The 11,825-nt window shown below is 42.8% G+C and overlaps 1 protein-coding gene and 1 long non-coding RNA gene across 2 annotated transcripts; both read right to left on the bottom strand.

Moving 5' to 3' along the window:
• Positions 1-8,102, bottom strand: LOC121175567 (transmembrane protein 94-like). The gene is made up of 6 exons (XM_041029380.1): positions 8,054-8,102; positions 7,043-7,175; positions 451-641; positions 288-365; positions 92-111; positions 1-40 (listed from the first exon to the last, which is right to left on the bottom strand). Exons 1-6 carry the CDS (start codon positions 8,087-8,089, stop codon positions 1-3), a joined length of 498 nt encoding a protein of 165 aa, XP_040885314.1. The 5' UTR covers positions 8,090-8,102.
• Positions 8,103-9,896: 1,794 nt separating this feature from the next.
• On the bottom strand, positions 9,897-10,334 carry LOC121175680. The gene is made up of 3 exons (XR_005892761.1): positions 10,291-10,334; positions 10,035-10,162; positions 9,897-9,943 (listed from the first exon to the last, which is right to left on the bottom strand). It is a non-coding gene; the product is annotated as an uncharacterized LOC121175680 (long non-coding RNA).
• Positions 10,335-11,825: the final 1,491 nt, after the last annotated feature.

Genomic DNA, 11,825 nt, shown 5'->3' with positions numbered 1-11,825 from the left:
TCACAGTGTTTTATTATGTGTGTACCTTAGAAGTGGGCAGCTGAAGCAGGACAGCCAGAGGATGTCAGTGGTGTTCATTGGAGGAGGAAGCTGAGCCAGACAGGCTAAGAACTACGGACAAACACCAGAAGCACTTCCTTCATTTATTTATTCAGAAATGTACATCACAATATTAATTAGGTCTTTAGTCTTTTAGCCTGTTAGCAATGATACACACAGAGAAATGTATTTGTACATATAAATCCATATAAATCCACATGCTCTGAGTTTGTGAAGTGCTCTCTCACCTGGATGATGACCAGACTGAGCTGACACTGCAGAAGGAAGAGGAAGCATTTGCGGATGCCATAGGTCGTGTGTCGCGCCTGGAAAAGATTCACCCAAAAAGCAAATGAATTCATATAGAAGTGTCTCGTTCTGACTTAGTGTATCTGTGTGTGTGTGTCCAACCTGCTCTATGAGCTTGACCATGCTGACGCTCTCTCCTTGGTGGAAGATGACAGAGCAGCCCAGACTGTTGAGCTGTCCTGAGAGCCTCAGAGGAGACAGAACCCTCAGCGTCTCCGTTGAAGCCTCCTCCGGTGGCATAGCCAAACGTCTCCCACGAACATTGAGACGGGTACAGAGGGTCCAGAGCGATGCTGTGGAGAGAGGACGATGAAAAATCACGTGGACCAATCAAAATGATACTGAGAATGAAAAGTAGTTTGTTACATAATTATTGTATAATCAGTCAAAACAATGTTGCTGGACTATGGCAAGCTGTTAAAGGGTCAGTACACACAAACTAGAAAATATTTTCCCATTTACCTCTAGTAGTGAGGTATCTGTCTCCATCTAGTACAATGGAGGTGAAAGGAATTGCATTTGTACTTGTTAGAATGGCCGTTCTGATAACAGAGACTTCAGAAAGAAGAAAATGCCAAGGCGAAGGTGGAATATGCATAGACATATATTTATTTATTTTCTAACAGCAGCACAGGTATGGCAGCAAACCATAGGTGAAACCTAACCAGCAACAACAGCAGATTTAAAATTGGCCCCCTTTGATACTGCGTTCTGGTAGGTGTGATTGGGTGCATACATCCCCATGTGTTCCTAAACATACATTCATAAGCATAATTGACTTATATAAAAAAAAAAATGTGAATACTATATTTAACCAAAATATTTAAAATAACCTGCCTGCTGTAACCTAAACCCCAACACAAACACCATAAATATAATTACAATTAAAGCTGCAAGCAGATGATCAAAAGTTATAAAAGACTTTTCTCTAAGTTAAAGGGCGTGGCCTCTGTGGCCCGCCAAAGTTTGGTGGCGTTTCATGAATTTGCCATGACATTTTGAATAGCTCTCACGTCCACATACTTTATCCAAACATCTTCAAAATTTATGAGCATGATCAGGGCTCTGCCCTGAACACCTCCATATGTCAAACTCCCACCTTACTCGTGGCGTCCCCTGCTGGTAACAGGAAATGACCTATTTTTACTCTGAAGTGTACTGCTCCTTAATAGTTGACACCATCGGCTTGGTTTCTGCTCTACAACCTTCCCAACTACTTGGTGAAGCTACATTATAAAGGCCGTGAAGCTGGGTGCAATGGCATCTGTGTGGCGGCGCAGCAACTGTCGATCCCTCGCCGTGAAATTACGTTTGTATTTGTAATGACCTTAACGACCTCCTATGATCATAAAAATTCATACACACGTTCTTGGGGGCTGGTCCTACACTCTGATGGGGTTTTTGTAATTGGGCGGGGCAAAATGGCTCAACGGCGCCCCCTTGAAGATTTAAAATACCCCTCTCCATATGGGTTTTTTTGGAGTACAAAGATGAAAATCAGTACACATAAAGAACACTTCCGGACGCACAAAAAAGTCTCTTGACACCATGACCTCAACCCAGCAGGAAGTCGGCCATTTTGTTTTTGGCGGCCAAATTTCAGTGCTTTCCACCATTGGTATGCGGATGAACTCGTGCTAGGGATTTCACCCAATCAACTTCATATCTGGTGGACCTCACCTCAAGACCATGATGATCAAAAGTTATAACAGGCTTTTCTCTAAGTTAAAGGGCGTGGTCTCTGTGGCCCGCCAAAGTTAGGTGGCGTTTCGTGAATTTGCCATGACATTTTGAATAGCTCTCATGTCCACATACTTTATCCAAACATCTTCAAACTTTATGAGCATGATCAGGCCTCGGCCCTGAACACCTCCATATGTCAAACTCCCACCTTACTCGTGGCGTCCCCTGCTGGTAACAGGAAATGACCTATTTTTACTCTGAAGTGTACTGCTCCTTAATAGTTGACACCATCGGCTTGGTTTCTGCTCTACAACCTTCCCAACTACTTGGTGAAGCTACATTATAAAGGCCGTGAAGCTGGGTGCAATGGCATCTGTGTGGCGGCGCGGCAACTGTCGATCCCTCGCCGTGAAATTACGTTTGGATTTTTAATTACCTTAACGACCTCCTATGATCATAAAAATTCATACACACGTTCTTGGGGGCTGGTGCTAGACTCTGATGGGGTTTTTGTAAGTGGGCGGTGCAAAATGGCTCAACGGCGCCCCCTTGAAGATTTAAAATACCCCTCTCCATATGGGTTTTTTTGGAGTACGAAGATGAAAATCGGTACACATAAAGAACACTTCAGGACGCACAAAAAAGTCTCTTGACACCATGACCTCAACCCAACAGGAAGTCGGCCATTTTGTTTTTGGCGGCCAAATTTCAGTGCTTTCCACCATTGGTATGCGGATGAACTCGTGCTAGGGATTTCACCCGATCAACTTCATATCTGGTGGACCTCACCTCAAGACCATGATGATCAAAAGTTATAACAGGCTTTTCTTTAAGTTAAAGGGCGTGGCCTCTGTGGCCCACCAAAGTTTGGTGGCGTTTCGTGAATTTGCCATGACATTTTGAATAGCTCTCATGTCCACATACTTTATCCAAACATCTTCAAACTTTATGAGCATGATCAGGCCTCGGCCCTGAACACCTCCATATGTCAAACTCCCACCTTACTCGTGGCGTCCCCTGCTGGTAACAGGAAATGACCTACTTTTACTCTGAAGTGTACTGCTCCTTAATAGTTGACACCATCGGCTTGGTTTCTGCTCTACAACCTTCCCAACTACTTGGTGAAGCTACATTATAAAGGCCGTGAAGCTGGGTGCAATGGCATCTGTGTGGCGGCGCAGCAACTGTCGATCCCTCGCCGTGAAATTACGTTTGGATTTTTAATGACCTTAACGACCTCCTATGATCATAAAAATTCATACACACGTTCTTGGGGGCTGGTGCTAGACTCTGATGGGGTTTTTGTAAGTGGGCGGTGCAAAATGGCTCAACGGCGCCCCCTTGAAGATTTAAAATACCCCTCTCCATATGGGTTTTTTTGGAGTACGAAGATGAAAATCGGTACACATAAAGAACACTTCAGGACGCACAAAAAAGTCTCTTGACACCATGACCTCAACCCAACAGGAAGTCGGCCATTTTGTTTTTGGCGGCCAAATTTCAGTGCTTTCCACCATTGGTATGCGGATGAACTCGTGCTAGGGGTTTCACCCGATCCACTTCATATCTGGTGGACCTCACCTCAAGACCATGATGATCAAAAGTTATAACAGAGTTTTCTCTAAGTTAAAGGGCGTGGCCTCTGTGGCCCGCCAAAGTTTGGTGGCGTTTGGTGAATTTGCCATGACATTTTGAATGGCTCTCACGTCCACATACTTTATCCAAACATCTTCAAAATTTATGAGCATGATCAGGGCTCTGCCCTGAACACCTCCATATGTCAAACTCCCACCTTACTCGTGGCGTCCCCTGCTGGTAACAGGAAATGACCTATTTTTACTCTGAAGTGTACTGCTCCTTAATAGTTGAAACCATCGGCTTCGTTTCTGCTCTACAACCTTCCCAACTACTTGGTGAAGCTACATTATAAAGGCCGTGAAGCTGGGTGCAATGGCATCTGTGTGGCGGCGCAGCAACTGTCGATCCCTCGCCGTGAAATTACGTTTGGATTTTTAATGACCTTAACGACCTCCTATGATCATAAAAATTCATACACACATTCTTGGGGGCTGGTCCTAGACTCTGATGGGGTTTTTGTAATTGGGCGGGGCAAAATGGCTCAACGGCGCCCCCTTGAAGATTTAAAATACCCCTCTCCATATGGGTTTTTTTGGAGTACGAAGATGAAAATCGGTACACATAAAGAACACTTCTGGACGCACAAAAAAGTCTCTTGACACCATGACCTCAACCCAGCAGGAAGTCGGCCATTTTGTTTTTGGCGGCCAAATTTCAGTGCTTTCCACCATTGGTATGCGGATGAACTCTCGGATTTCACCCGATCAACTTCATATCTGGTGGACCTCACCTCAAGACCATGATGATCAAACGTTATAACAGGCTTTTCTCTAAGTTAAAGGGCGTGGTCTCTGTGGCCCGCCAAAGTTAGGTGGCGTTTCGTGAATTTGACATGACATTTTGAATGGCTCTCATGTCCACATACTTTATTCAAACATCTTCAAACTTTATGAGCGTGATGAGGGCTCCACCCTCAATGCCTCAATATGTCAAACTCTCATTTTACTCGTGGCGCATAAAGTGGTTGACGACATGCTTTACTATGACATTTTTTATGACTTTTTGAGGCCATACTAAAGTATAGTATGTATAGCATGTTATAGTATGTCGTCAAAATCGGCCAAAAAAAGTCAAACATTTTTTTGACCTCAAAAAGTCATAAAAAACGTCATAGTATAGTATGTCGCCAAATCGGCCAAAAAAAGTCAAAAAATTTTTTGACCTCAAAAAGTCATAAAAAACGTCATAGTATAGTATGTTGTCAAATTAGGCCAAAAAAGTCAACGTTTTTTTAACCTCAAAAAGTCATAAAAAACGTCATAGTATAGTATGTCGTCAAAATCGGCCAAAAAAAGTCATACTTTGGTACGGCCTCGAAAAGCCATAAAAAACGTCATAGTATAGTATGTCGTCCAAATTGGTCAAAAAAAGTCATACTTTAGTATGGCCTCAAAAAGTCATAAAAAACGTCATAGTATAGTATGTCGTCAAAATTGGCCAAAAAAAGTCAAAATTTTTTTTGACCTCAAAAAGTGCCAAAAAACGTCATAGTGTAGTATGTCGTCAAAATCGGCCAAAAAAAGTCAAATTTTTTTTTGATCTCAAAAAGTCATAAAAAACGTCATAGTAAAGTAAGGCGTCAAAATCGGCAAAAAAAGTCATACTTTAGTATGGCCCCAAAAAGTCATAAAAAACATTATAGTATAGTATGTCGTCAAAATTGGCCAAAAAAGTCAAAATTTTTTTTGACCTCAAAAAGTGCCAAAAAACATCATATAGTATGTCGTCAAAATCGGCCAAAAAAAGTCAAAAAAATTTTTGACCTCAAAATGTCATAAAAAACGTCATAGTATAGTAAGGCGTCAAAATCGGCCAAAAGTCAAAATTTTTTTGACCTCAAAATGTCATAAAAAACGTCATAGTATAGTAAGGCGTCAAAATCGGCCAAAAGTTTGGATAAAGTATGTGGACGTGAGAGCCATTCAAAATGTCATGTCAAATTCACGAAACGCCACCGAACTTTGGCGAGCCACAGAGGCCACGCCCTTTAACTTAGAGAAAAGCCTGTTATAGCGTTTGATCATCATGGTCTTGAGGTGAGGTCCACCAGATATGAAGTTGATCGGGTGAAATCCCTAGCACGAGTTCATCCGCATACCAATGGTGGAAAGCACTGAAATTTGGCCGCCAAAAACAAAATGGCCGACTTCCTGCTGGGTTGAGGTCATGGTGTCAAGAGACTTTTTTGTGCGTCCAGAAGTGTTCTTTATGTGTACCGATTTTCATCTTTGTACTCCAAAAAAACCCATATGGAGAGGGGTATTTTAAATCTTCAAGGGGGCGCCGTAGGTCATTTCCTGTTACCAGCAGGGGGCGACACGAGTAAGGCAGGAGTTTGACATATGAAGGTGTTCAGGGCAGAGCCCTGATCATGCTCATAAAGTTTGAAGATGTTTGGATAAAGTATGTGGACGTGAGAACCATTCAAAATGTCATGGCAAATTCACAAAACGCCACCAAACTTTGGCGGGCCACAGAGGCCACGCCCTTTAAAGAGAAAAGTCTGTTATAACTTTTGATCATCATGGTCTTGAGGTGAGGTCCACCAAATATGAAGTCGATCAGGTGAAATGCCTAGCACGAGTTCGTCCGCATACCAATGGTGTAATTCGCCAAAATCGCCAAATGCAGACCACAATGGCGGACTTCCTGTTGGGTTGAGGTCATGGTGTCAAGAGACTTTTTGGTGTGTCTCGGTATGATCAACATGTGTACCAATTTTCATGCACCTATGACAAACTAAGCCCAATGAGAGGGGGGTTTTGAAAATTTCAAGGGGGCGCTGGGGGCGCCTTCGCACCACTTGGTGCTCGGGCCCTAATAATAAACATTAGAAAAACAATAGGGCCTTCGCACCACTCGGTGCTCGGGCCCTAATAATAATAATAATAATAATAAACATTAGAAAAACAATAGGGCCTTCGCACCACTCGGTGCTCGGGCCCTAATTAGAAAAACAACAGGGCCTTCGCACCACTCGGTGCTCGAGCCCTAATAATAATAATAATAAACATTAGAAAAACAATAGGGCCTTCGCACCACTCGGTGCTCGGGCCCTAATAAATATATACATAAGGCGATTTCCAGACTCCCTCCTTTCTTGTCCTGCCACTTGGTCGAACCCGGAACGTTCTTAACACGGTCCGCTGACCTACGGGACTCTTTTCAGCAAAGCACCCCAGAGCGAACACAAGACAGGTAAAGGTAAGTGTTAACCATAACTTAAACAATGTCTGTTCTGGCACTTGCACTAGTTTCATCATCGTTCACATAACTGCTTGAATATATGTTTCACAAAACTGCATTTACTCCGGTGTCCATCATGTAATAAAGTGAATAATATCCTCAGGTTGTGCAAACGCAGGTTTGGTACCTTGGTTCAGGTCTTCGTGCAGAGAACCGTGACTGGGGCTGGATGGAGCTCCATCACAGGGACGGTCTCCGTTTGGGGTCAGAGAGATGTGGCAGTTCCAGCCCGTCTCTAAACCCATCTTCTCAGCAAAAACCTGCACAGACACAAAATGAGCCACATAAACACATACTCTCAAAATGACTGTTTCTTTTTTACAAGGACACATTGTTCTATTGCTAACAGTGATTTTAGTTTTAGTTTTTATTGTCATTTTGCTCTAATGACAACAACAAAAATCACCCAGTCACCCAGTGTGGACTAGAATCATCAGATATGTCACCAGAGGGCGGTGGTCGGTTTTGTGGACTGGTGTGAGCTGAACCACCTGCAGCTCAGCATCAGCATTCAACATTTACTTCTGACAAATTCATCTGTTCAATTAAGCTATTTAAAGTAGTTTCTCTGATTAGCTGATGTTTCCTTGGTCTCTGCAAACATTAGCAAGTTAAGGTGCAGAGCAAGACGTGTCCATGTCTGTAGATTTCTCTCTTCTAGGTACTGACTGTTTCTTACAGGGCAGCACAGGGCATGTGATTTCCAGAGCAGATATGCAGAAAATTTAACTTTAGTTAGACTTTAAGAAAAAAATCATATGTAATCCCACCAAACAATACTGTTATTGTATGATGAGTAAGCAGGTGTTACATCAAGTCCTGTCATGTATTATCTTTCTGACAAGAGCAGTAAATTTCTGCTCCTGTCATTTTTTTTCCAATTATGGCTCACTTGCAGTTCAGCCAGGTGCAGTACTCCCACACCAGTCCATCAATCCAACATAGCAGCAACTTGCTTGTAGCCTTAATTTATCACGAAGACCATGTGAGAAATAGATCTTCTCAGTGTATCACAGCCTGCACTTCCAACATTCACCCTAGCACTCTCTCTCTCTCACTCACACACACACACACACAGAAATTAATGCATGCATGTGTAGAAATACTAAACAAAGTTAACCAACAGGCAACGTCTCACCTGGTCTCTCATGGCCCTCCAAATAAGCTCTGCCATCCTGCAAGAGAAACAAACACAGAAATTAATGCATGCATATGTGTAGAAACACTGACCAACATGCTCTCTCTCACCTTGTTTCTCATGGTCCTCTGGATCAGCTCCTCCATCCTGCACAGGACAAACACACTCTACATCAGATCCAGGTACAAACAGTCAAACCTATTTGAAACATTCTGCTACACTTCCACATTCAGCAGGGGGCGTACCTGAGCTCCACCCTGGATATGGCCTCATCCAAGTTGGAGCCCCACTCAGCCACACGCAGCTGGAAAGAGAGAGACATTAATGGATATGTGTAAAAACACTGAACATTTGTCACTCTATCACATCTGGGTTTAAACTCAGCCTGGCGTCCACACACCACAGTCTAAAAGTCACAGTGCCAAACTCTAACATACGTGTGGTCATACCAAACAAGTCAAACATATAAAGCCAACTATTACACACATCTACTTATTTAATTCATGTCTAAAGTCAAAGTGGTACAGCTAACAGTTACCCATAGGTCTTACTATTGCATCCAACAGCTAATAGTTTAAACTCTTATACTGTGGCACCCAGACACCACAGGCCAACAGCCAAAGCACACAGCTCTCTAACATAGGTTTGGTCTGTTTAAACCAAGAGTTTGTCAAACTGTCAAGTCTAAGTGGTGCATCTAACACCTCACAGGTTAAAGTCTGAGAATCTGACATCCACACAGCACAGCCTGCACTGTTTCATCAGCCTATTAACTATTGGTCTAAAAATTTTCTGTTACCTTCAACTGAAAATATTACAACTACATTCACACTCTGACAGTCCTCACAGATGACTCTAGCCACTTAAAGAATGAACTAAAAGTCCTAAACCTAAGGTTGAAATGTTAAAGTGTGGAGCCAGTCAACAAGTTTAAACACAGCACATTCTCCAAACTCCATGCAGCCTTCAAATCAGTTTGTACATCACAAAATAAGCACAGCCAACAAACAGACAACTGCCACTGGGTACAAATCAAACCTTTATTTGCAAACACACCCTCCACAAACCCACCAGGAGACAAAGCTCTATACAATTCATCCTCTTCATGGCCCAGGACACACACCAACTGCCTCTGATCCAATGCTTCCTGAATTCAACACAGAAACAGAGACAGTGAGACACACATGAACCCTTAAAGGTTTAAAACAAAACAAGACTGAGCGATACTGACCAACATGATTGCTCTTACCTTGTCTCTCGTGGTCCTCTCCATCAGCTGCTCCATCCTGCACAATGCACAAAGAAACTAAACATGAGCCACAGGAAGAAAGAAAGTCTAACCTTGCATTTTCAAACATTTTGCAAAATGTCCAGATGCAGCAGGAGGCCTACCTGAGCTCCACTTTGACTGTGACCTCCTCCATGAGCATAATTCCCCAAAATTAAAATGGAAAAAACGGAATTTGGGGAAAAAATAAAACAGATTTTATAGGGCCCTATATATGCTTCCACCTACAAACGACACTGACACAAGCACAAAGACTCTAAACCTACACCGACCTCAAAGCTTTTCACACACACTGAATCCATCCACAACTGAGCCCTGACAATACTCAGCCAGACCCAAACTCCAATGCACCTGGATACAGAACAAAGCCCATCTAAACTGAGCTGAAGACAGGCCTGCACTTCCAACACTCACACACTCAAAAGAGAGACAGACACACACACAGAAATTAATGCATCTCAACCGAGCTAAAGACACAAGCCTGCATTTGCAACACTCAGATCTCACACATACACACACAAGTGTAGAGCCGATGAGCGAAGCCAAGCTCGGTGCTTTCTCCCAAATGGTCTCGGCTGCTCCGCTGGATCCCTTCGTCCGTCCTGCGGAAACCCGGCACATAATCAAACATGTTATCCTCTGGTCACAAATCAACTCAAGCTCTGCATTTTAAACGTTCTGTGTGGGCCTTACCTGGCCTCCACGTCCGCCATTTTTCCTCTGGATTGCTCCGGATACGTGGACTTCCTGTCTCGGGCTCACGCAGAAGTTCCAGCTCCACTAGGCCTGAATCGTCTCTCTGCTCTCAGCCACAGCTTTCACTGTACACCAGAAAGTACAATAACAAATAACCCGTTAAACATGAACACACAGACTTCCTCTGTCTATAGGTAACGAGTTCAGTTCGCTCCACTTAACAGAAAAAAAATTGGACAAAGCTGAACGTTACCGAGGCATCCCGTATTCCACGGGAGACTCGAGCCAGCGTCTCCCCGCACCTGCAAATGAAATTCTGCCCTGCTATTGGCTGAGCCCCTCTCCTCCCCCTCACTTTCATTCTGACTCCATGGCTTTATGCATTAAAGACTTCAATCAGAATCAGTTTTATTGGCCAGATTTATGCATACACCCAAGGAATCTGACTTTGGTTTCCCTTTGCTCTCAGGCACTACAGAACGACAACACAACCAACAGAACAACTGCTTTTTTTCCCCCACAAATACCAATAGTGCAATGGTGTAATGGGTCAGTCTGAATCTGGATAATGCAAACTATGTATGTCATATAAGGTGTGTTCAAAAGCAAACATAGTCAACCAGTGAATCTGCTGTCAATTATCTTCCAATATGAAGACAATATTAAGACTACAGTATGAAGTTTACCAAAAGTTCCCTACTTCAAACGGGCCACAGTGAATTTCTTTCAAAGGTGTGTGTCACCTGTGGCCTTCCCAGTTAAGAGATATCAAAAGAGGCAACACAACAGAGTTTATTTGGACTTTTACACACATAGTAAAGAGTTCAAAACAAATCAAAGCTCATTAAAAAACATCAAACATAGGTGACAACAAGCCACAGACACAGAAAGTGACCCTGCCCAACAGAATTTAACTGACATAAGATAAGATAAGATAAGATAAGACTTTATTGATCCGACAGCAGGGAAATTCACTTGTTAGGCAGCTCACAAGCACAAACAGGAGAAAAGAAAAGGATAAAGTGCAGAAATGTGCATGCGATTCAAGTATAAGGAACAATGTGCAAAAAAAAATAGTATTTACAATCTAAAGAAAAAAGAAAGTAAAGTTACAAAAAACCAGTACACAAAATACAAAAACAGTAAAAACTAGTAAAAACTGGCAATATACAAATTTACATGATGATGGAGGGGTGAAGAGTAGGATCCTGTGGGAGAGAGGAAAAAAATTAGATAGATAGATAGATAGATAGAGAGAGAGAGAGAGAGAGAGAGAGAGAGAGAGAGAGAGAGAGAGATAGACAGATAGATATGCACAGTCCCACATGGACCACACAGTCTGACAGCAGAGGGAATGAAGGACCTGCGGTCACGCTCCTTCCCCATTGTGGATCTCTAAGTCTGCCGCTGAAGGAGCTGCTCAGCACTTCCACAGTCTGGTGCAGGGGGTGAGAGGTGTTGTCCACAATGGATGCCATCTTGACTAACATCCTCCTCTAACAATTGATGTTCAGCTCCTGCCACTCCAAGTGTAGCGCTTGAGTAGATGAAATGTGTTCCTTTCCACCACTGATTAAAGTTTCTAGATTTATTCACTGCATTGTTTTTATATCCATAATGTCCTTTACACTTCATCAACAATTAAACACTACTGTCAGATGTAGTATCTAATACTGAATATAGTTTTTCACAGTGTGGTTACTGTGTGACCATGAACCACACTCTCAGTATCAGTGGGGACTTCTCTAATGAAACTTCAGACTCCAGAAAAGACGCTGCTCACCCAAA

The sequence above is a fragment of the Toxotes jaculatrix genome, chromosome 21 (genome assembly GCF_017976425.1).
Source record: "Toxotes jaculatrix isolate fToxJac2 chromosome 21, fToxJac2.pri, whole genome shotgun sequence".
Taxonomy (NCBI): Eukaryota; Metazoa; Chordata; class Actinopteri; family Toxotidae; genus Toxotes; species Toxotes jaculatrix.
Note: the sequence above shows the minus strand (reverse complement) of the source record. Positions and strands in the feature narration are given on the sequence as shown.

What these genes read in the sequence shown, in the direction of transcription:
- LOC121175567 (XM_041029380.1), bottom strand. Translation starts at nt 8,089, where the DNA reads ATGGCAGAGCTTATTTGGAGGGCCATGAGAGACCAG. An exon ending in TGGTCAAGCTCATAGAGCAG is followed by an intron (nt 366 to 450) that starts GTTGGACACACA and finishes AATCTTTTCCAG; the next exon opens with GCGCGACACACGACCTATGG. An exon ending in TCAGTCTGGTCATCATCCAG is followed by an intron (nt 112 to 287) that starts GTGAGAGAGCAC and finishes GTTTGTCCGTAG; the next exon opens with TTCTTAGCCTGTCTGGCTCA.